Source organism: Lactuca virosa, chromosome 9 (genome assembly GCF_052849685.1).
Source record: "Lactuca virosa cultivar CGN04683 chromosome 9, Lactuca_virosa_CGN04683_v6, whole genome shotgun sequence".
NCBI lineage: Eukaryota > Viridiplantae > Streptophyta > Magnoliopsida > Asterales > Asteraceae > Lactuca > Lactuca virosa.
The window spans coordinates 82,540,627-82,567,249 of record NC_136434.1 but is presented as its reverse complement, the minus strand read 5'-3'; the positions used below and the strand labels follow the sequence as shown (position 1 = coordinate 82,567,249).

The 26,623-nt window shown below is 38.8% G+C and overlaps 1 protein-coding gene and 1 long non-coding RNA gene across 2 annotated transcripts; both read right to left on the bottom strand.

Moving 5' to 3' along the window:
• Nucleotides 1-4,319: 4,319 nt before the first annotated feature.
• Nucleotides 4,320-5,490, bottom strand: LOC145138894 (Adenine nucleotide alpha hydrolases-like superfamily protein). Its single transcript, XM_079072903.1, has 2 exons — nucleotides 5,008-5,490; nucleotides 4,320-4,792 (listed from the first exon to the last, which is right to left on the bottom strand). The coding sequence occupies exons 1-2, from the start codon at nucleotides 5,472-5,474 to the stop codon at nucleotides 4,642-4,644; spliced, it is 618 nt and encodes a 205-aa protein (XP_078929029.1). The 5' UTR covers nucleotides 5,475-5,490; the 3' UTR covers nucleotides 4,320-4,641.
• A 144-nt stretch (nucleotides 5,491-5,634) lies between these two features.
• On the bottom strand, nucleotides 5,635-6,961 carry LOC145138549 (uncharacterized). Its single transcript, XR_013721589.1, has 2 exons — nucleotides 6,449-6,961; nucleotides 5,635-6,312 (listed from the first exon to the last, which is right to left on the bottom strand). It is a non-coding gene; the product is annotated as an uncharacterized LOC145138549 (long non-coding RNA).
• Between the last annotated feature and the right edge of the window lie 19,662 nt (nucleotides 6,962-26,623).

The following is a 26,623-nucleotide window of genomic DNA, read 5'->3' as shown; positions in this document are numbered from 1 at the left end:
TAGAGATCCATGATGATATATAAAAAACAAACTTTTTTTTTTCCGAAAAAAACCCACTTCATTTTCTTTGATGAAAAAAGTTAAGGTCTATTTTTTATAGAAAAAAATTAATAAATATATCAAAATTCATATTTTTTGTACTTTTTAAACATAGATTCATAATCATGTTATAAAAAAAAAACGATATTTCAGTTCAGATTCACATTGTGAATCTGTTGAGATTCATATTGTGAACCTGTTTAGATTCATATTATGAACCTCCTCAATAAGTCAGATTCATAGTGTGAATCTGAACTGATCGGAGCTTTTTCACATTGTGAATGTTAAAATTTGAAATATTTACACTTTAGATTCACAGTGTGAATCTACACTGATCGAGTTTTTTTTTTTTTTTTTTTTTTTTTTTTTTTTTTTTGTGAACCTTCTCAGATTCACAGTGTGCATAATAGTAATTCAGATTCACAATGTGAATCTTAATTGTTCGAGATTTTTCATATTGTGAATGTTAAAAATTTAAATATTTACAGTTTAGATTCACAGTGTGAATCTACACTGTTCCAGTTTTTTTTTTTTTTTTTTAATCGGTGTTGATGTTTATTAATAGAGTATAAAAAATTAATATTTTTGGTATAATTAGTTTTTTTTGATAAAAATAAACTTAAATATTGAAAAAACTAAGAAAAATAAGTGAGTTTTTTTCGAAAAAAAAAATTTCGTTTTTAATATATCATCATGGATCTCTATGGAAAGAGGACGAAAAATCGTGAACAACGGTATATTCGGTTTTTTTTTCAATAAAAAACTTGGCCTAAAAAAAATTTTAAATGAAAAAAAGGAAGTGAGTTTTGTTATAATCCGGTACATGTGCGTCCATTATAAAAGTTTACAACCATTCCTTTTGCCGTTGATCGTTTTAAATTCCGATGCTTTGGATTGGTTTCTTGGTTCCTTGATTAATAATGGTTATCTATTGAACTTTTCTATATATATATATATATATATATATATATATATATATATATATATATAGGGGATAAGGAATATACATTACAGCCCCACCTAAGCTTATGTACTAAACCTCTAAAATATGTCGTTTTAACATGCTAAATATGTCCGGTTTGGTTTCACTTGGTAAATATATCATCCTCCATAACATTTCTTTCTTTCATTATCGTTTTACCATCTCTGTTTTCTTTCCTCAATTATCGTTTATTACTTCACCCAAGTGAACATTACTAAACCCTAAACCTTAACCCTAAACCCTAAATTTAAACCCTAAACCCTAAACCTAAACCCTAAACCCTAAACCCTAAACCCTAAACGCTAACCCTAAACCCTAAACCTAAACCGTAAACCCTAAATCTAAACCATAAACCCTAAACCCTAAACCTAAACCCTAAACCCTAAACCCTATTGTGTCGATCTTGAATTTACATCTTGAAGTATTAACTATGAATCCATTAACCGTAATCTTTATATAGTAAAACAATGTATTTTCAAGAGGTTTAGTACTTAAGCTTAGGTGGGGCTGTAATGTATATTCTCTTTTCCCATATATATATATATATATATATATATATATATATATATATATATATATATATATATATATATATATATATATATCTTAGCTGGCATGTTTATAATGGGCCATTTGATTCTTAACTATGGTCTACGGATCTGAATCTGATACACCTTAAAAAGGCCAATAACACAAACCTTGAGTAATTCTAGTCTCTAGATACAAAATTGTTCTTTTAAAAGACTTTATTAGATAATATATTTTATAAATATTAATATATTGTTCTAAATGATTCATTTTAGTTACATCACGACATAAATATTATTGATTTTATATCTAACATTATACATGTTTATGTTTGGAAACCTATAGTATTTCATAATGTTGTAAAAAATATTTCTCTAATGCCCATTATGGTATGATTTTTAGTGCACAATTTCTGCTATTCTTTTTTCCTACATTACACTAATAACAAATCCGAAAAATGATAAATAATATAAAATAAAAGCCTTCAATTCGGTCATAATTCATTTTTGGACCAAAAACCCAAGCCGAATTAGTACCATATATAAACATTTCGATTTAGTTGTCGGTTTGGACAATATTCCGACTTTGTATTCGGTCCAGTTCCAAGACCAAGCTCCTGCCTAGACCTTACATTATCTAAGAAGGGTTAATGTTATAAAAACCCTCAAGTTTACAAGGTTTTGTCGGTTTTGCCAAAAGTTGAAATTTATGTCCGTTTTTACCCAAACATTTTCGAAAAAATGTTCGATTTTATTCTTTTACCGGTGATAACAGGTTTTTCAGGTTACCATTATATTAAATTCGCAAAAAAACCTTTAAGTTTACCATTTTTTTTTGCGTTTTTACCCTTAAGTTTATAATTTTTTTTACACTTTTACCCTAAGTATATTTTTTTCATAATATACATATTTATGCAGAAAAATCGTATTTATATACGAAAAATAGTTAATTAAATATTGTATTTATATTTTTTTAATGTTATATATATATATATATATATATATATATATATATATATATATATATGTTTGTGTGTGTTTGTGTTTTTGCATGGTTATACCATTTAAAAAGATAAATAATATATTTAGAATTATGAATATGTGTTTTATAGATATAGTTTTTAGAAGTATAAATACATATTTTTACATTTTATATATTAATATGTATCTATACTTCTAAAAATATATTTATACTTTAAAAAAACATATATCAAAATACATATTTACACTTCTAAAAATATATGTATATACTTATATAAACATGTTTATGAATGAACAAGTTTTTTTTATTGATATGTATATTTTTAAATACATAAAAATAAATATTTGTAGTTCTAAAAACATATTAATTTGTTTTTTTTACATCTTAAATGGTTTATCCAAGAAAAAAAAATCCATACACACACACACACACACACACACACACACACATATATATATATATATATATATATATATATATATATATATAAAGAATTAACATTAAAAAACGTAAATACAATATTTAATTAAATTTTTTTCATTTATAAATATGATTTTTCTGCTTGAATACGTATAATATGAAAAAAAAATACATAGGGTAAAAGTGTTAAAAATTTATAACTTAAGGTTAAAAACGTAAAAAAACTATAAACTTAAGGGTTTTTTTGCAAAGTTAATATAATGGTAACCTGTTATCACCGGTAAAAGGGTAAAACCGAACATTTTTTGGAAAATGTTAGGATAAAAATGGACATAAAATTCAACTTTGGGCAAAACCGACAAAACCCTGAAAACTTGAGGGTTTTTATGACATTAGCCCATCTAAGAATTTCTCAATAAACAAAATGGTCACACGCATATTTTATATTATTACAAATGATTGTAGAGGTGATTGTTCACTTTTACTTTTAAATAAACAAATATTGTAATAAAATAATAAGAATTAATGTAGATAAAATATATTTTGTTTTTTAATGTAAAAAAAAAATATAAATTTATCAACTAAAATTTTGAGTGTAAACATAGTATAAACAACATTAAATTAAGTTAGCTACTGAATTAAATTCGCAAGTATTGTTGGTGATTTTAGTGTAATAAATATTTTTGGTGTAATTATTATTAATAATAAGATAGGTTGAACTTCATTTACTAACCGAGATAGGAAATGTAAGGTGCATATTCAGAGTGATAAATGTGAACTCGAGAATACGGGGTTTCGGAGGCAACGCCCCTGGGTGTAGGGTTCCAAGGGTTGCGCCCCTGGCAGGGTCTAGGGGGCAGCGCCCTTAGCGGGGTCCAATGGGCAGAGCCCTTGACGACGATATCATGATTATATCATGACTCCTGCCATGCATTTTCCCGCCAAAACCTTTAGTTATATCATGATGATGTCATGAGTTGGTTGTCTTAATAACCAACGATTTTTGGTGCCAAAAGGAGGCAACTTCCGTTTAACTACTTTTCCCTCTAACATAAGAATTTTTTCTGGTTCCAAAAAAAGGGTTGGAACTTACATATATGAAAATCATATATTGATTTGTTCTATCTTTCAAGAACACAAAACATCAAGATACTTTTCTCTGTTTCTAATTTAGAAGTGGCATGACTTTTAAATTGAAATTCTTTGGATTATTCCAAATCTTATTTCGTGATACCCCATGCTATAGGGTCGAAATCACAGATTTTGGAAAATGATTGCAATCACAATCCAAGAAATATCCAAATATATTGATATTCTTAAGACCCCAAAATCTAACAAGTATAGTTTACGCTAAATGATAAAAATCGCCACAAAACTCATCTAATCACGGACCTTGGATTCAAAATGATTATGGTGTGAGATTTGCTCTTATAGTTCTTAACCATTTGGCCAATGTTCTTTCTCCTTGTATGTTTGTTGAACTTTTGAAATTACAAGTAAAACATAACATTTCCTTCTTTCGAATTGATGTTTTCATGTATATATATGGTGAAGCTTAAACAATTCGTGTCAGTTTTGGATTTTGAAGAGCCGAGTGTGTCCTCAAAAGTTAGATTCTATGTACTTTGTTTTATGAAATGGAGGGAGAACTAATAAGAGACAAGTGATCAAATCACAAAGTTCTTGGCCCTTTATGCTAAGAGCCAATAATTTCTATGGGTTTTGGTATGGAGAAGGTAGCCTCCTGTTAGACCCTTTTTCTGCACTGCAACGCAGGTGCATTTGCAGTTCTCTACCAAATACTCTGCTAATTCTCCTCTTATTGTCCCATTCCTCCCTTGCCTGTAACCAAATATTTCACCATGAGAGATGAGCAATTTGACTTTTAGGTCGAAATTAAACGTTGTTTTTTTTTTTTTTTTTTTTTTTTTTTTTTTTTTTTTTTTGAAATCAATATTATGATCATTCTTGATTCATATATATAAGGATTATCACGATATATATATCTAGATATATCTTCACCTTTTTAACGACAGATTATGGAATAAAGAACTCACCATAGTATTGCGGTAGATAGGCTCTGACGCTTTCCTACAACAAGAAGATCAATTCCATGCACATTCGTCTGTGATAAAATCACGTTAGCTTTTTCCATAGCACCCATTTCAACCTTTATCACCTTCACCTTCATCTTTGGGTGCGTGCTTTCACATGCATCCTTCATTTGATCAAGAAAGTCAACATTTCCTCCGATGCAACCACCACCACCCCAATGGCCATTTATGCCTTCATTACAGGAAGGGGTTGTTGAAGATGGTGATGATTGGTTCATAAAACCTGGAATTCTATTCTTCCAAAAGGTTGGATTCTCAACGTGAAGAAGATACAATGTGTCATTCTCGAATACTACATGAGATAGAACATAGCGGAGAGCAGCTGCTGATTCACGGGTTGGATCTGCTACGACCATAACTTTCCGTGGCTCTGCTGCGTTACAACCACCATTTTTCGGGGCTGGAATCATCTTTCCACCACCTATCACCACCCCACCCCCCCCCCCCCCCCCCCACCTGTTACTGATATCTTAGGATCGATGATAGATGGTGGGACGGGAAGATGGTGGATGGTTTTGATATCTGGTTGTTAACCATGTTTGATTTCTTGTGTTATGTCAAAAAGGATGATAACCATCAAACTATAGGCCATTGTTTGTGATCCAAAACTTATTTTTGGAAATTTACAGAAAAAACTAGATTGGAGGGGATAACCTTACAACCGTACAGTTGGATTAACAATAGCCATAGATTGGATTGGAAATCGAATCCTTACGACTTTTGGAAAAACTTAATACAAAGGAGGGAGAAATTCATATAGGAATAAAAATGCATGCAATAATAAAAGCATATGTTCATTTTCCGAAAGATTTTTTGCAGTGAGCAATAGCTCCCTGAATGGAATGATCTTTCGAGTAAAACGAACTCCTTCGTTCATCACAAGTATTCCGAACATCATTATCATGCATTGGTGAAGATTTGATTGAGACTGGACAACTTTTACTACCCACGTGTTTCGACCTTCGACGTATGCCTATATTCTTCATAAACCCACCAAACATCTTATTAAAACCACTTTTTGATAATTTCTCCTCTTGCTTGTTTCGGTTCTTGTTATTTTTGTTGACCATATGGCTAGAGTCTCTTTGAATGTCTAATTTATTTGGTTTGCTGTCCATGGGAATCTTCTTGTTGACTTTGTCTGTCGGTGACTGCTGAAGTGATCGGGATTTTGTATCTCGTAAAATGGTCTTGATGGATGTTAGTTTCACCATGATTTTCCTTATGCCACTAAACCTTGTTGAATTGCTTTAAAAATTAAAACAAAACAGCTTTTTGATTATGCATGTAAGTAGTGCATGGAAAACCAGGCAAGTCTTTTCTTTAAAATTAAGAAAAATGAATCGAATGATATATTTTAAATATAAAGGAAAATATGTTTTACCGTTGAGTTTTATCAAATATCCGCAACCGTGTTACTTCTTGGCCTTGATGACATCGTGGGCTTCGAATCATGCATCCATGATTTATACTAAATAAACTATTAATCTTTTTATGATATTTGAAATGATAATGATTTTCAATATGGATGTCTGCAGTAGTGGAGGAGGTGATTGTGGCTGGCTTGGGATGGTGGAAAGTGGAAACGGGAAAGTTGACAAGGGTAGAAGATGAATTCAGTGAGGAGCAAAATTCGAATTCCTCTTCTTTTTCATGAATATCGTCATTGGTTTTAGTGATCAAGGATGGTTGTGGTGGCAGAGATAATTCAAAAACACCGCCTTCTTCGTCATCGGAAAAAAGCCCGGCTTTGGAAGAAGAAGTAGATTTGAAGGAGAAGCTTTCTTCATTTTGTAAGTAGTTCATGTTTCTTCACTCACATGACACTAGTCCATAATTTATAAGACCTTTCAATATTATACATTTTTCTTTATATGGATTTTGTTATGCATAATTATAGCTTGGTTCTAAATCATATAAGGATAAGTAATAACATACATACTGATTTAATTTATGAGGAAGTGGTTGATCATTTGTTTTTTTCTATAATTGTTAATTAACGGATGGTTGGTGAAATTCATAAGCAATGAATTTGAATATATTTTAATAATATTTAATTTGGTTGATTGCAGAAAAAAACATTCGAATAAATGTAAACTAATGAGAGAAAAAACAAAAATCCCCAAATGAATGTAACCCTCCAACCCGGCCCTTTTATTTATTTACTTGATCATTATAAACCCATTATCTTGTTTTTAATTACATATATTGGTCCATGTATAATTTGTGTCGAAGAATCTTTCTAATTGTAATTTCGTTTGTTTGTATGATCTTTAATTAATTGCAACAACGTTTTCCATTGGTGTGAAATAAATGATATTTTTACATTATTTTTTGTTACATTTATAGACTTTAATTTGTATTACCCAAGCTCAAAATGTTTAGGGCCAATTAAGCTCTATGTTGATTACGTTGCTGACTTAAGTGTACTTAAACATTTTAGGTGATTTGAGTTTACACGAGTTCTATCGATAATAATGTAGTTTTGCTCAAGTGCAAGTCAATAGGTGCGAAATGCATATTTATATATACAAATTTGATTCCAAAACAATGAATGATAGGGGCTAAGGTGGGTGTGCACTGTAATGTCGTGATTTTTCACCTTAATTTTTCTTATTTAACAGAATAGAGCAATGAAAGTCTTAATTTTATTTGAAAACATCACCAACGTTACTTAAAATTATTTAAAAAAATAACCCCATCAAAATTAGAGTTTATAAAACCAACACCAAAGCAAGTTCTTAAAACCAAATGTAAATGAAATCTCAATAACAAGTCCAAAGTGGTATCATCATTAAAGTAATACTAAAAATAACTATCCAAAAGTCCATATCCTCGCCAAGCCATCAAATAATGTTACTTGTACCGATGTAAGGCGAAAACAACAAGCAAAGAAACAAGTGTGAGCATTAGCGTAGTGAGTCAATCTCAAGTATACAGGTGTGGAAAGGTGCATATTGTAACACCCATTTTCTGGATCGATCATCTTATGGATTTTGTGTTTTAAGGAATAAGGTTTTGGGAAAAACCTTCAACCGCGATGCGATGGTTTTGTGTCTGCGACGCAACCATGTCGTTAAATGACGTCCGGGTCTACTTGGTGACCATGTTGCAGTACTAGTATGTACCAGAGTGTGGTGTCCGCCACAACCCAAAACCCTAGGTCTCAGGTGTAACATCCCAAATTTCGAGTCCAAAAATTTCTTTTAAAAACATTACTGATTCATAGCATTAAGTCATTCAAACATACTAAAAGGGTTTATATGACAAATCATAGTTTCATTTCCAAAACACTTGTTTAATTATCAGAGTAAACATCTCAGGCTAACTTGTCATGGTGTGTGCACTGCAACCCTTCCGAGCTCCTCTTCTGAAAACTGAATACCTGAAACCAAAACTGAAAACCGTAAGCACGAAACTTAGTGAGTTCCCCAGATACCACATACCATACAAACCAACTGATCCATACATACCATACGTAACCATGAGCCATACATAACAAACATATCCATAATCAAGTAAAGTGCTATGTGCCAAACATAGTCTTGCTGTATTGCCACGGGCCGCACGTGGTCTTTCTTGTCAAGCCTGGGGCCACTCCCTGGGTCTTACAGACAAGTGCAAAGGGCCACCCCCTGGTCTTCCATGCAAGCATCACAAAGACAACTATACATACTACTCTACTAGGCTACTCAGCATACAGTGTGCTAGGAGCCACCTCCTGGTATTTCATTCATAATATTATACATTGTGCCAGGAGCCACCTCCTGGTCTTTCATACATGTTGCCTAGGGCTAACCCCCGAGTCTTCCTACCATACATAATAACATACTGTGTGCCAGGAGCCTCCTCATGGTCTTTCATGCATATAGCCTAGGGCTAACCCCCGGGTCTTCCTACCATACATAATAACATACTGTGTGCCAGGAGCCTCCTGCTGGTCTTTCATGCATAATGCCTAGGGCTAACCCCCGAGTCTTCCTACCATACATAATAACATACTCTGTGCCAGGAGCCTCCTCCTGGTCTTTCATGCATAATGCCTAGGGCTAACCCCCGGGTCTTCCTACCATACATAATAACATACTGTGTGCCAGGAGCCTCCTCCTGGTCTTTCATGCATAATGCCTAGGGCTAACCCCCGGGTCTTCCTACCATACATAATAACATACTGTGTGCCAGGAGCCTCCTCCTGGTCTTTCATGCATAATGCCTAGGGCTAACCCCCGGGTCTTCCTACCATACATAAACTAAATGGGTCGGTATTGTGGCCGTAGACCCATACAAACAGTGAGGAGACTCACCTCGCACTGCTGACTTTGCTGATAACCCTCTGGCTGCTGTCCGACCACTCTCTGAACCGCTGCTCTGCTAGCTCCCCGAGCTACTAATATCAATAAAACACTTAGTTCCAAACTGAACTCTAGAAGTCAAACTAAGTCAACTCTGGTTAAAGTCAAAGTCCTGGTCAAAGTCAACCTTCCAGTTGAATCGACTCGCCGAGTCAACCCAAAGACTCGCCGAGTCCTTAAACTCAGAAGCTCTCAAAATACGACCCAACTCGCCGAGTCACCCCAGGACTCGTCGAGTTCAACGATCTCCGAGTCCCATCCTGTCCAACTCACTGAGTCATCGCTCAACTCACTGATCTGCATCTTAACCAGAAGAGGTTGGGGGTTCTGCGACCTAACTCGTCGAGTCCAAGAACAGACTCGCCGAGTCCTAGGCAATCTTCAACAGACTCGCCGAGTTGTTCTTCCAACTCGTCGAGCCCATGCACATATTCATACAACTCGTTGAGTACACCCATGTGACTCGCCGAGTCTCTCCAGTTCTCAATCCATACAGTGGCTTATCGAGCCATGCAGGGGCTCCAATCCATAGATCCACTCTTCTACAGTCTATCCCCCACGTAAAGTTGCAAACTTTACGTGAAACCAAGGAGCTAAAGGCCCAAAACACTCTAGGGCTAGGGTTTAAGGCAAAGGGGCTTCACCAATAACTTATTGACATATACTTTATGACCTTCTGGACCATCACAAGTCTAGATCTGAGGTAGCAACCTCAGATCTAGGCCTCTAACTCGACATAGATCTCAATCATGCCCAAAATGCCCCAAATCTCAAACATAAGATAGATCTATTTGCAATAAAGCCAAAGCAACAGCTTATTACCTCCAATATATGCTCCAACTGAAGTAGATCCCGGATCTACACCACTCCTTTGCAGCAAGCATCTTGATCTTCAAGCCCCTTTCCACCAAAATCACTTATCTAGGCTCTAAATTGCTTCCAGGGGCTCTCACTCACGATTTAGGGTTTCTGGATCTCAAAAGGGGAGTAAAGAGGCTGGGGAAGGGATGTAATGTTCTTTAAATAGGGCACAACCCCCGGGATTAGGGTTTTTCTCGCCCATACCAGACTCGCCGAGTCCACTAGCCGACTCGCCGAGTCGGTCACTTACTCTATGCCCCGGATCCCGCTTCGACTCGTCGAGTTCCTCCCTGGACTCGACGAGTTGACTCTTGACTTAGAGCCTTTCCTTCCTTTTCTTGGTCTTTCTGATTCTGGGTGTTACAACACTCCCCCACTTAAACCAGACTTCGTCCTCGAAGTCTGCCACGACCAACTACCTTACCATCTGGTCGCCACTTTACCACTAGGTACACACTCCGCCCATCCGATCCAAACCTTGAAGATGTCATCTTCAGAATAACTCGTTACTTACTACCCTCGAGTACAACACTTTTATCCAACCGGTAATCATACCGATACTCCTGATACACTTACCCTTGATTCGCAAGGGGTTTACCCTTTTACCCTACACTGTCACTGGCCTTTCTAAGGCACTTTCCACAAGCAACAACCTTCCCAATTTCCTTCGAGGACCGATCCTCTGCTGAACCCGCAATCCCGGCCACTCCCAGTGCCGGCCATCATACCAATACTCACAGAATAACCCCCATACAATGCTCCAATACTGAAAGCTCCACCCAATCGTGAGAATTCAGACAATCCTTCGGGTAGCAGATCCCTCTCTGCTACGTTTAAGGCTCAGACGAGAACGGCGTCGCAGAGCCAAATCCTTTACTCTGAGATCATTCGATCCCGCGATGAGCAGCTTAGCATCATACGATCAGCTCACGGTTTTTCACACCGAAACCCTTACCATCATTCCTGCCTGTAGTCATGTTGACTCCCATCCGCCTACCGGATGATCCGAGACCGCCCTGGTCCCAACTGATCTACCATTACCCGGAATACTGGTTTCCCCCATGCTACCTCGGAGATACGGGCCCCCGCCCACACTCCGCGAACTAAGCTACTAATGAATGCCACGGCTTACCCTCAGTCTTACGCCACTCTTGGTCTCTAATGACCTACCGCCTTCCGGACCCAACCATAATGTGGCCCACTCACATCCGGGCGGCTGCCCCGTCCTGAACTTAACTATCTAAAAAACCCTGCCCCTGAATCACACACCTGATACATTCGCACTAGCGAATAGGGACCGGCGAATGCTACGGGCCACCCTGCAGTCTTACTATACTCACTCTATCAACTAGTGAATGCTACGACCACCCACATACTCTTACAACACTTCTGCGCTGCCAGCCAACTAAAGCTACGGGCCACCCCGCAGTCTTGCTAACCCAGTGCTACAGGCCACACCGCAGCCTAAATATACTCACATACGATTGCTACGGGCCACACCGCAGTCTTACTAAACTAATGCTACGGGCCACACCGCAGTCTAACTATCCTCACATACGATTGCTACGGGCCACACCGCAGTCTTACTAAACTAATGCTACGGGCCACACCGCAGTCTTACTAAACTAATGCTACGGGCCACACCGCAGTCTAACTATCCTCACATACGATTGCTACGGGCCACACCGCAGTCTTACTAAACTAATGCTACGGGCCACACCGCAGTCTTACTAAACTAATGCTACGGGCCACACCTCAGTCTTACTAAACTAATGCTACGGGCCACACCGCAGTCTTACTACACTCTTCTTACTATCTGACCACTGGTGAATGCTACAGCCATCCGGTAGTCTGACAACACCTTTCCACACCGACTGGCTGCTAGTGGATGCTACGACTAACCCATAGTCGAGCATACAAGCACAATCTAGTACCCCCAAGTGGTACTCATGTCCCAACTGGAACTCCCAACCGATTCCTCTGCGATCTGCTACCAGACATCTTGAGAATGAGGTCTCATAATTGGCAAGTTTTTTCCAAACTTCCAATTCACACTGTCCTCAATTCATACAGCCACCTGGGCCGTCTTTCTTCCTGACAGGAGAGCGAAACTTATCCTAGTTTCAAAACCGCTTCTGCTCCCATAACATGATTGTTTCTCCCCCACTTAGCTTCAGCTAAGTCTTTCCTGCATGCGAAAACCCGAGGATTTCCATTCCTTCCTCCCTTGCACAAAAGGCATGATAACTACCGTCGCCTTGATGTCGCTAGCGATCCATCACTAGTCTGCTCCAAATACCGTACGATTGCCGAATACTAGATGAACACCTCCTGCATCCCCGATACTGATAATCCCCTGAGCTCCAACTAATGCCCTTAAGATCCGAATAACTAATGCTCAGAGCAACCCCATCAGTGATAGACCACTTCCCTTGATGCTTCCAAAAGCTATCCCAAGTACCAAGACTAGAACCACCAAACCCTAATGATGGTGGAGGGCTACTCCATGGACTCTGTCCACCAACCTCCACGCAACGCTCCTGAACCACTTTGGTCATAATCGAGATAATACTGGACACTTCGAATCCCGAAGTGAGGGATGACCCTACACTAGCTACTAATAGTTCCCGGTATGCAATTGGCATATGACAATTCTGAAAGTACAATCCGAATACAAGCAGAGAGACGACTCATACATACTATTACCTGAGTCCGGGGTAAGAACAACCCTAATACACATATAATCGAAAAATAGCCATAGATACGTACCTGCAACATTCCCTGCTGTAATCCAGATCTCCCTCATCTGTCACTACAAGGCCCTACCCTCTCACCCATCCGTAATCCTCGAAGTTGTCGGGGGCAGACGCACTCCCTGCTCCTCCCCTCACCGTCGGGCAGTCGGCCTTCTTGTGTCCCATCTGATTGCAGTGAAAACATAATGGGCTTGCCCCCTGTGGGCAGTCCCTACTGACGTGACCATCATTGCCACACTTGTAGCAGCCTGAACCCCTGGAACGACAAACTCCCTCGTGTGGTTTCCCGCACGTGCTGCACTGACTTCGGACCTGCCGACCTACTAATCGCTGATCTGAAGTCTTGGGTCTCTTCCCGGGACCCTCCAAAGTATACGTCTAATTCGACCTCCTCTTCGCAATGTGCTCCAAATAAATCTCCCTTTCCCGCGCCCTGGCAATCATAAAGTCCAGGGTCGGGCATGTCGAGAAGCTGACATGCTCCCGAATATCAGCTCTCAACATGTCATGATAGCGGGTCCTCTGCATCTCATCATCCCCTGCATACTGAGGCACCAATAAGACCCTCTCCCGAAACTTGACGGTAATCTCCGCCACCGACTCCGTCGTCTGCCTCATGTCTAGGAACTCTTTGGCCAGCTGCTGAAGCTCCACCGCCGGCGCAAACTCCGCCCTAAACCTGGTCACAAAGTCTGACCAGGTCATAGCCTCGACGACCGAGGCTCCCAATGAGTCACCAACCGACTCCCACCAATCTCTAGCTCTGTCTCTCAAACATCTTGCCGCAAAGCGGACCTTCGACCCCTCCGGGCAGAAGCTCGTCAACTGCGCAGACTCAATGTCTGCGATCCATCTCCTGGCAGCAATGGGGTCCTTCACCCTGTGAAAATCTGGCACACCACTCCCTCTGAAGTCCTTGAAGGACAGTGTGCACGTACTCGCCTGGCCAGACGCCAAATCACTCCTGAAAGCTCGGAGGCGATCCTCCATCAGCTCAATGATCCCCTCCTTGATCGACCCGAAAATGATCGGGGTCGCCTCAAGGATGCCTCTCGTAATCTCAGACGCGATGAACTCGCGTAACCCATCATCAACTTGCTCGGATCCCGCGCCCGAGCCCGATCCTGATCCAGATCCTGAGCCTCCTGCTCCTTGTCGCGTGGTCACCATACTGGAGATAAACACATAAATGTCCGGATCAAAACACACCCGGAGAGGTCTCACACATTATCCAAGATTCCTAGTTCCATCTCGGCCCTCCTTGACTCGAGTACGGATCCTCTGCTTCCAGTAGTACGGGCCCATACTACCTTCCACATCTATCCGTACTTTCCTCAAGGGTTGCTTCAACTTCACCAGGTCCCTTTCACTACTACTAACACTGCTCCCAGCACTACTCTCATCCTAGGCTTTCCTAGGTTCCCGAACTCACCCAGTCCTCAGCTGCTGAAAGATTCTCAGTAATGTCAACTAGCTACCTCATGAATATAGCTAACTCACATTACTAAGAGTCTCACAAAGCACAAAGCAAGCAACATTCAGACAATAGAAAATCTAACCATCATATTCCAATCAAATCATTCTATCCTCTAATCAGGAATCTGTACATGCACTTCAAAGGCTCATACAATCAGACATAACCTAAACAGGCTATCCTATTACTGACTGGTCAGTACTAGCATGCAAGTATACAAGCACATACAATAGGCATATAAGGCATCCTCCTAGATCCTTAGCCCTAATCTAGCATGCAATTCTCATAATCATAACATAACATAAACTTGTATGGGTAATTTGGGAGAACTTACTTGAGCTCGGCTGATTGCATGCACCACACCCTTTTCTCTTTTCAAAGTTCCTTTTTCTTTTTCTAAAACCCTTTTCTTTACTCAAAATCCTTTTATAAATATGGTTTTTCCTTTTGAAAATTTTTATACCACTTCCTCAGTTTGAGTTCAGACACATCCGAGAGTGTGCCCGAATGCCTCAAACCAAGGCTCTGATACCAACTTGTAACATCCCAAATTTCGAGTCTAAAAATTTCTTTTAAAAACATTACTGATTCATAGCATTAAGTCATTCAAACATACTAAAAGGGTTTATATGACAAATCATAGTTTCATTTCCAAAACACTTGTTTAATTATCAGAGTAAACATCCCAGGCTAACTTGTCATGGTGTGTGCACTGCAACCCTTCCGAGCTCCTCTTCTGAAAACTGAATACCTGAAACCAAAACTGAAAACCGTAAGCACGAAACTTAGTGAGTTCCCCAGATACCACATACCATACAAACCAACTGATCCATACATACCATACGTAACCATGAGCCATACATAACAAACATATCCATAATCAAGTAAAGTGCTATGTGCCAAACATAGTCTTGCTGTATTGCCACGGGCCGCACGTGGTCTTTCTTGTCAAGCCTGGGGCCACTCCCTGGGTCTTACAGACAAGTGCCAAGGGCCACCCCCTGGTCTTCCATGCAAGCATCACAAAGACAAATATACATACTACTCTACTAGGCTACTCAGCATACAGTGTACCAGGAGCCACCTCCTGGTCTTTCATTCATAATAGTATACAGTGTGCCAGGAGCCACCTCTTGGTCTTTCATACATGTTGCCTAGGGCTAACCCCCGGGTCTTCCTACCATACATAATAACATACTGTGTGCCAGGAGCCTCCTCATGGTCTTTCATGCATAATGCCTAGGGCTAACCCCCGGGTCTTCCAACCATACATAATAACATACTGTGTGCAAGGAGCCTCCTCCTGGTCTTTCATGCATAATGCCTAGGGATAACCCCCGGGTCTTCCTACCATACATAATAACATACTGTGTGCCAGGAGCCTCCTCCTGGTCTTTCATGCATAATGCCTAGGGCTAACCCACGGGTCTTCCTACCATACATAATAACATACTATGTGCAAGGAGCCTCCTCCTGGTCTTTCATGCATAATGCCTAGGGCTAACCCCCGGGTCTTCCTACCATACATAATAACATACTGTGTGCCAGGAGCCTCCTCCTGGTCTTTCATGCATAATGCCTAGGGCTAACCCCCGGGTTTTCCTACCATACATAAACTAAATGGGTCGGTATTGTGGCCGTAGACCCATACAAACAGTGAGGAGACTCACCTCGCACTGCTGACTTTGCTGATAACCCTCTGGCTGCTGTCCGACCACTCTCTGAACCGCTGCACCGTTAGCTCCCCGAGCTACTAATATCAATAAAACACTTAGTTCCAAACTGAACTCTAGAAGTCAAACTAAGTCAACTCTGGTTAAAGTCAAAGTCCTGGTCAAAGTCAACCTTCCAGTTGACTCGACTCGCCGAGTCAACCCGAAGACTCGCCGAGTCCTTAAACTCAGAAGCTCTCAAAATACGACCCAACTCGCTGAGTCACCCCAGGACTCGTCGAGTTCAACGATCTCTGAGTCCCATCCTGTCCAACTCACTGAGTCACCGCTCAACTCACTGATCTGCGTCTTAACCAGAAGAGGTTGGGGGTTCTGCGACCTGACTCGTCGAGTCCAAGAACAGACTCGCCGAGTCCTAGGCAATCTTCAACAGACTCGCCGAGTTGTTCTTCCAACTCGCCGAGCCCATGCACATATTCATACAACTCGTCGAGTACACTCATGTGACTCGCTGAGTCTCTCCAGTTCTCAATCCATACAGTGGCTTATCGAGCCATGCAGGGGCTCCAATCCATAGATCCACTCTTCTACAGTCTATCCCCCACGTAAAGTTGCAAACTTTACGTGAAACCAAGGAGCTAAAGGCCCAAAACACTCTAGGGCTATTGTTTAAGGCAAAGGGGCTTCACCAATAACTTATTGACATATACTTTATGACCTTCTGGACCATCACAAGTCTAGATCTGAGGTAGCAACCTCAGATCTAGGCCTCTAACTCGACATAGATCTCAATCATGCCCAAAATGCCCCAAATCTCAAACATAAGATAGATCTATTTGCAATAAAGCCAAAGCAACAGCTTATTACCTCCAATATATGCTCCAACTGAAGTAGATCCCGGATCTACACCACTCCTTTGCAGCAAGCCTCTTGATCTTCAAGCCCCTTTCCACCAAAATCACTTATCTAGGCTCTAAATTGCTTCCAAGGGCTCTCACTCACGATTTAGGGTTTCTGGATCTCAAAAGGGGAGTAAAGAGGCTGGGGAAGGGATGTAATGTTCTTTAAATAGGGCACAACCCCCGGGATTAGGGTTTTTCTCGCCCAGACAAGACTCGCCGAGTCCACTAGCCGACTCGCTGAGTCGGTCACTTACTCTATGCCCCGGATCCCGCTTCGACTCGTCGAGTTCCTCCCTGGACTCGACGAGTTGACTCTTGACTTAGAGCCTTTCCTTCCTTTTCTTGGTCTTTCTGATTCTGGGTGTTACATCAGGCCTTGGACCCTATTTAAGGAATGTTTGTTTAAGGTTTGTGTGACATCCCCATTTTCACGGCCAGAAAAGACCGATTTTGTTTATGCTTGTTTGAAAATCAGAGTAACATTTTAAATAAAAGTGTTGCGGAATTTGTCCCAAAACAAAATATGATAAAGATTTATCAAAAGCATTTCCAAAGAAATGTATTTCATTAAAAGACTCGGGATGTCATGTTCAATACAGAACAAAAGCATAAACAGTACAACATAAGCTTTACTATATTATTTCGTATTTACAGGCCTATAATCCCTTATCTCTCATCCAAACATCTATGCTCATGCGCCACTACCTGTAATACAAGAAACTGAGTGGGTCAGGCTTGGGAGCCTGGTGAACACATAGGGTTTTCAACCCATAATAAATAAGTTTATTAACTTTATCAAACCAAACAAACCCGATTACCCGTTCCCGTTATCCTCACTTTACGTCCCTAAAACATCTAACACAAGGGACCTAGTCTAAGGACTTTCATCGGGGTAAAAACACATGCTTCGGGGATTCCTCAGCAATTCATGTCAAATAAGGCAACCATGTGGGGGATGGAGTACTGCTGGTAAACACACAGTTCAAATAAACACCTACAAGTTGCGAGCCTGCTAGCGTTCCACTGGACTGTCTAGAATAGTCCGTGGTCGTCATCTATACTCCGCTAGATGACTGGATCATCAATAACATCTATAACGAGGCTTCTCATTATTTTATTTTGTCACACACCAACTATTACATCTACTCATGTTTTACCCAACACATTTTGTAGATATAAAATACATATACAGTTTAAATCATTTAAAACATGTATAAAATCGTTCATCCAACATAGATAGCAAGTATACAGATAATAAGCACACATAGCACGTAATTTATATAAAATACTTCATATCTATGTGTAAATGAAAGAGACTATGCACTCACTTCAAATGTGGTGACTCTGCACTTGAACAGCGATTCGTTATCTCAAAATAATTTTCCCTCGACAAAACCTAGTATCAATACCACTAGGGTTTAGTCTAACGTTAACCGCGACTAATTAATAGTCTAGCTATTATTATTATTATATAAGCGTTAAACAACACTCTATATAACTCATAATAATAGCCCAAATAATTATTTTAAGGACCTAATAACATTACTATAATTATTTAAAAGCTATATTAAAAATTTCATAGGCGTAGCTCACTTACTGCGGATTTTAAAGAAAACCAGGCTTCGCTTGGAGCAGCGTTTCCGAACCGAAAGACCCTTTTTCTCGGGACTCCGGGAGCCTCGGGGCTTCCTTCGGGTGCTAAGGGTTTACCTAGGCTTTAGGGGGGGTTTGGGGGGTAGTGAGAGAAAATAGAGAGAGAAAGTTGTGGTGAATTTGTGAGAAAATATGGCAGCCCTCGCATGCCTTTTATAGGCTCCAGCTTCGGTGGTACGTGCCGCGTTCGAAAATGGTTACGCTGGGCGTAACTTCGGATGAGGCTTCCAACTGTCTTCGCACGTGGCCTGATCTCGGAGTGGATAAGAACCGGAGTACGCGGGGCGTACTCATCCTCGGACGCGGGGCGTAGGCGAGGGGTGGCGTGTCCTTCATCCGAAGCGAGACCGTGGGCCGCAAGCGACGGCTGTGATCTTGCCACGTCATCAATCGAGCAACAGGCTTCGCAAATTCGAGTCTAAACTTTAAAAATTCGTATCTTTCGCATACGAGCTCCGTTTTCGACGTTCTTTATATCCACGCGCAGGCGGGAACGTACTCTACAACTTTCGTTTAGACTTCGTCGGCTAATTTTGACTTTATTTTAAAAGTTATATTTTTAACAGGTCGGGATAGGATTGCTCCGTTAAAAATTCAGAACTTCTTCATCCGACTTCCATTTTTGTCTGTCTTTTTATCGTTACGCTACTACTAACGAGATCTTCGATTCTCGTTTAGGTTGTGTCGGCTAAAAACCGCTCGATCTAATATTCGAACTTCGGGCTGTACACCGCTAAGCCGAAACTTCGAAAAATCATAACTTCCTCATACGAAGTCAGATTTGGGCGTTCTTTTTATGGACGCTCTCGGCTTAACATATTCTACGACTTTCATTTAGATTGCTAAGGCTAAAAGTCGCTCTATCGTAAATTCACTATTTACGCTTCCCGGTATCGTGCCGGTTCCGTCGCGAAACTTCGACGGGTCATAACTTCTTCGTTATAACTTGGTTTTCGGCATTCTTTATATCCCCGGAATCCTTGTTTCGACCACCACAACTTTATGTAAAGATATTGGGCTTATCTCACACTTTAATTTTGACGCTTATTTTTATCATTTATTTATTATTCATTTATAAATAAGTAATAAGCAAACAAATACACATAATTCACATAATACTCAAATATTTCATCTTTATTACATAAAAAAGAGTTACAATAGTTGACCTAGACTATTACATCGTCTAAAAATGCTTAGCCCCGAAACCCGGGCGTTACAATTCTCTCACCCTTAGGATGATTCTGTCCGGAATCATGCGTCAGCAAACAGATGCGGATAGCGACTCATCATGTCATCCTCTGTTTCCCAAGTGAGATTCGGCCCATTCGAATGTTTCCATTGGACTAGCACTAAGTCGACCATCTTGCGTCGTAACTTCTTAGTCTTACAGTCAACAATTGCCTCGGGCTCTTCAATCAGCCTCTTGTTCTCATCCATTCTTAATTCTGAGATTGGAATTATGTCGGGAACTTCTCCCATGAATTTCCTCAGATAACACACATGGAAGGTGTTATGAATACCATCGATTTCTTCGGGCAATTCCAGCTTGTAAGCTTGGTTCCCAATCTTCTGAAGAACTTTGAACGGTCCAATAAATCTTGGACTCAACTTTCCTCGTTTTCCGAATCTTATAAGTCCCTTCCACGGTGAGACTTTAAGCAAAACCGAATCCCCAACTTCGAAGGTCATCGGTCGTCTCTTCTTATCAGCATAGCTCTTCTGACAATCCTGAGCTGCTAACATTCTTTCCCTAATCACCTTCAGCTTCTCAGCAGTCTCATGGACTATCTCGGGGCCCATAAACTGATTTTCTCCAGCCTCAAGCCAACAAGACGGCGTACGACACTTCTGTCCGTATAAAGCTTGATAGGGTGCCATCTTGATGCTCGAATGGTAACTGTTGTTGTAGGAAAATTCTACTAGAGGTAAGTGCTCGTCCCAGTTCCCTTGGAACTCGAGGGTACATGCTCTCAGCATATCTTCCAGTGTCTGAATCGTTCTTTCGCTCTGACCATCAGTCTGCGGATGGTAAGCTGTACTCAAACACAACTTCGTACCCAATTCCTCTTGTAGACTTCTCCAAAACCTTGACGTGAAACGACTATCAAGATCCGATACAATCGTTAGAGGAACACCGTGAAGTCTCACAATTTCCTTCACGTAAGCATTTGCAAGCTTATCCATAGACCACCTTTCGTTGGCTGCTATGAAGTGTGCACTCTTAGTGAAACGATCCACGACCACCCAAATCATGTCGTGACCGTTCTTCGTCCTGGGCAGTTTAGTCACAAAATCCATGGTGATGTCTTCCCATTTACCCATGGGTACAGGTAAAGGTTCTAAACTCCCGTATGGTTTCTGATGTTGTGCCTTAACTCTCGCACATGTTACACACTCAGCTACATACTTCGCAACATCGAGCTTCATCGTCGGCCACCAGTAGTAGGGTTTTAGGTCCCTATACATTTTAGTGTTGGATTAATGTCTAAGTCCATAACTATATTTGGTATGTACTTGACCCGACCCAACATGGTCCATTTGGGTTGCACTTCACCGGCACAATTTATATGGATAGTCTTTTGAAAATAATATATTTATGATTTATATTAATACATTATAAGTTCTAATATATTAATATGGAATCATATTATTTAATTAGTATTGATCAAGAATTAATTTAGAATTAATTAAGTGATAAAAAAAAAGAACTAATTAAATATGGACTCTTATATATATGGAATGGGCCAAGTTCATTTAGGTTGGGCTAAGCTTTCATGGATGGTCCATGGAGCTTTTAACCCATGGATCCTATGTAAATGAAAGGTCATGAGTATTAGGGTTTACATGGATGTAACCCTAATCCTCCATAATATATAAAGGGGTCCTTGGCTCACAAAATTGACACAAGTGTGTGAAAATAAGAGTGGACCGATTTTAGTGTGCATACATATTCTCTCAAGTTCTTCCAAGGTGTTTTGGTGATTTGTGATTCCATTTAATGCTTCCACACTATTGGGGCTAAGCTCTTAAAGCTTGAAGACATCAAGCTACATCAAAAGGTACGTCATCTAACTAGAACTTTGTAGTATAGGTGCTTCATAATATGCTAGTTAGGATGAAACTTTGGAATAGTTAATATTTGCATGTATAATAGAGAAAACATAGATCCAAGGTTTATAGGGTTGCATGTACACCATAGGAGTGTTAGAATGCTCAAAACCCAAGAGTGGTATCAGAGCCATGGGTTGTTTTCTGTTATATTGATGCAAATGTTTTATTTTCAAGTTGAAAAAAAAAGGAAAAAAAAAACATAACGTTTGTCAAATTTTAAGATAATTACTTGTTTTGTGAAAAACGAATTATTTGTAAAATTTGAATCATTTGTTATATGAGTTGAATTAGGTCAAATTTAGTAAAAGATAAAATGATATGATTATTTTATTAGTTTTAAAAGTTTGATCTAAATGCTTTAAGGAGTTACATATTTTGTCTTAAAATTTTGGAGCTCAAAAGTTTTTTTTTTTTTAAAGTTGTGATCTTAAGGGTTTTTGAAACTTCCATAAGGTATGGATATGACAGTTTTTTTTTTTAAAAAAAAATTTGATTCAAAGTTTTTATGGAGTTACAAAATTTGGTGTTAATGTTTTAAGGAATTCCATAACTTGTTCTTAAGTTATGGAACATGGAAAGTTTCATCATAAAACACCATTAGTTCCATAAGTTATGGAATCCAAAGGTTTTCAAGAATTACAAAACTTGCCCTCAAGTTTTGGAATTTGAGAAAAGTTTTTTATGAAAAAAAGAATTGAATTCTAAAACTCTTGGGTTCATAACTTAAACAATTAATTAAATGGTTTTAATTTTGAGTTTAATAATTGGAATTATGATGTTTTGTTGAATAGTTCAAATTAACTCTTATGGACTTTATTAATAGTTAATTAAAACGTTTAATTAAAAGAGTATTATTAATCCATAAATATATGGTTTGAGTTTAATTAAATTAAAAGTCTAGTTTAATTAATAGATTAAACCACCATGTATTTTAAATGTCTAAAATACACCCTTATACTATTATAATATTAAAAGTTTAATATATTATATGTATAAGAGCAAGTCGTCTTACCATTAGTAGGCCTCATTCACGAAGCCGGTCTATAAGGGGGGTATAAGGTTACTGCCTATAAAATGGCAGTTTAATGGGTGTCCACTCTCAGTCACCGCTTCCTTGACCGGTGGAGGGTCGTTAGTCGAACAGGTAGGACAAGGACTATAATTCTCCATTCATTATAAGTATAATGATAAATACTAAGTAACTAAACGCTTATAAATTCTCAATCTTAGTTACTTAGGAAAATGTGAATAAGGTGCTAATCCATGAAATTACACTTTGCACTTTGTTTAAGCTGTTAGTGGAGCGTGTGTGGTTAACCGGCACACTAACCTGGACTTAACAAGGTAGGCAAAGGGTAACTTAATGTTTATCATAGTATCGTTGGAGCGTGTGTGGTTAACCGGCACATCGCTTGAGGGGTAAATATTAAGGGTACCAAGTATATTTGCATGGTTACTTCACACCTTGTTTTGTGATCCTCGGCATCCCAGTCACAAAACCTGAAGGGCACACTCGAGATTGAAACATGCCATTGAAAAGTTTAATGAATCTCAAAAAAATCTAGGAGTTTCAAAACCAATTACAACCTAATAATACATTTCGTTTATCTTGGTGGAAATTGGTAAATCGTCATTCACCTACCTTCAAATATTTTATAGCTTGGATTACGGCATCCCTCTTCCAAGTTATAAAATAGTTTGTTGGGTCCTAGCCTTAATATATCATATTGGGTGTTATATTAAGGACTTAAATCAACTTTACGTGAATTTCTCCCATTGTTGATGTCTGGTTTAGACAACAATGATCTTCCCAAACCAAGCTTTCCTAATGAATATGACTTCCCGAGTTTGGCTCATGGAAGTCATACTTCTCTTCCTCCACCTCCTCCAATTATTCTCCCTAACCCACAAGTTCAAGGTCACTCAAGCCCTAATGGCAAGCAAGGTCTATGTGTGATCACATCTTAGAGATGAAGTCACATATTGACAAGCCGGGAGAGTTGGGTGTCAAAGTCTTGAGAAAGTTGGATGTTCAATCACTTTCTAAGTCACATAGTGAGTTCCTTTGGGACTACTATGAAACAGACTATGACATGAACCTTAATGATCATATCTATTTGCTTGGTGCTGCTGAATCAGCAATGATTTGGAACGATAGTAAAGCAAATTTGATTAGAAGATCAACTTCCCAAAAACTTTATGGACAGTGACAATGGTGACACTGGAAATCCAGAAAAAGCATTCTCTTCCCAATGGAAAGGGATTGGCCATAGTCAACCCGGTTGACCAAATGGTAAAGAGAAAGGCTAAGCCTGAGATAGTCCCATTACCAAAGGGTCCATATGTTTATTTTGCCAAAGGAAGGGGCGTTGATTGCAAAGCTGCCAAATTTACCTAAGGATGTTAAAGTCAATAAGTTTGACTCTACATCAGGTAGAGCCCATTATCTAACTCTGTTAAGTTCTATTATGAGATCCTCATTACATGATGTGACTGGGTTACATGTTGATGTTTTAAGAATCAAAGAATAGAGAGAAATCTTAAAGGAAGTATATGCTGATTCTGATCGCAAAGGTGGATTTCGATCGCATCAGAATTTTGAGCAGTTGCTTAAGAAGTTATGATATATTGCTAAGGAATAGATAACAACAATTTTCCATGTGGATTGTAAGGATAAGTTTTTCCGCAAAGTTTTAAAATAAAAGAAAATTGTTTAATTTTATTTATTTGAAGTATCCTTACAATGGCATTTGTGGAAAATTGTTGCTTATATGATTCCACTGACAGCAATATTGGAAAATGGATTTGATTCTTTCATTTGTGGTAGTGTCTAAATTTACCAAATCAGGAAAGTTCCTCATCACCCAAGTTTCAATTGGACCGAAACTTGGAATCCTGCAAGTTGAATAGTATGATGAATGAGAACTTTCAAGCATTGGAAAATCAAGACTAATTACTTGTTCACATGGATGTGTGAGTCAAGTGAAGGACTAGAGGGATCGAGTACACATTCTTGTGCACTGGTCATGTCCACCACAAAGCTCGTTAAGACTATTTGATTTACTAAAGTTTAGTAAATATGGTTATACTTACAAGTTTAAGTATAATTCTGAAACATTGGAAAAGTCTCAATGTATGGCAGAACGAATGGGAAGAATCAAATTAGGCAGAAAGATAAAATTTTCTCAAATCTGGAAAGATGGGAGAGTACTTTAGTATCATGTTTGTGATCATCTTAATGATTTATAAATCATATCACAATTAGTCCTCTAAAGGTCATCTTAGTGCATTCTTATGACTAAGAAGAGGAGTCATGAATTGTTGAAATGGTTAGATCAGGAAGACGAGTCATACTTCGTTCCAAAACAATTCTTAGAGTCATACTCCAAGATTGTAACTTGAGTGACATATCTTAAAGAAAGGTTTAAAACACTTGTCAAATGTAAGAGTAAAAGTGTCCTACTCTAGTACATTTGAAATTGGTAAGTTGTGATGTTTTGGATAAAACAAAGACCAACTAAGGCCAATTGTGTGAAGTGTTTGTCTTGATAAAGAATCCGCACTATCTCTTGAATATTTGGCAAGATAGTCTTATATGTCAAGAGGATAGTGGGAGTCTTAAAGATCCTAAAAAGAATTTCAAGAACTAATCAAGAATAAAACCTGAGGTTCTTCACTAGCACACGACTTGAAGTTTATAACCTATCGTGTTGACATATTCTGTGCCCATTCCTGTTAAAGTTGGCTTTGCATAGGAGTTCTGAAAGTTCTCAATTGGTTGCATAACAACTTGGAAGCAATGGCAGGCCCTGTACTGCCAGGTGGCAAGAAGTTAAGATTGCATAAGTTCAGTCCATATGAGTTTGGATTTGTCATTATCCTTGTCTTGTGACTATGGTTTTGACGATTCACATGGATAAGAACACATACACCATAAAATCTAAGGGTCATAAGGTTTCTCTCCGATTCATGAAAATGATGGTGAGGAAACACTTCCACCAAGTAGATTTGAAGCAGATGGCAAAAGGTCTAAACAATTGAGACTATGATTACGGCATCCCTTTTCATAGTTCTGAAATTGTTTAGACACACATGCATGCTATCTAAGGAAAGGTGTATGATTTTGATAAAGTTTTATCAAAGCATCTCGTATCAGAAATCTGAACTTTGGAAAGAAAGTCAATAAAGTATTGATTTCTAGAAGTCCAGCTGATTTCTGAGTACATGTCAAAGCTAGTGGGAGCATAAGTGTTATGCTAATAATCATCATGTTAGTGGGAGCATGATAATTATTGTTAGTGTTGCAAGTTAGCAAGTTAATTATAGAAAACAAAAGTTTCAATTCGTGAGGCTGCAGGGATTGAAAAAGTTGTTTTGCTATAATTAAGGGAGAGGATATACTTCATTTCAGTTCTAAAGGCTTAGATTGAGACCTTAATCATCTTTAGTCAAGAATATATATATGAATTTCATGTTGGATTGGTTCAACATAAGGAAATTCTATATATTGCGTTCTCAAAATTCGATTATGATTACGGCATCCCTCTTCATAGTCAAATTTTGAAAACATGGCAAATAAAAATATTGTAGCAAAAGACTGGTCTAGAATCATGTCTTTATGTGAGACATCATGAATCGTGTACCATTTGCTTTGGGTACAGGATCGATTGCATGTGCTATAATATTTGTCATTTCTAAATTTTTCCAAATGCACAGAGGCATTAAGAAGGGAAAAGGTCTAGAATTGGATATGACTAAAATGATTAAGCAATTGTCG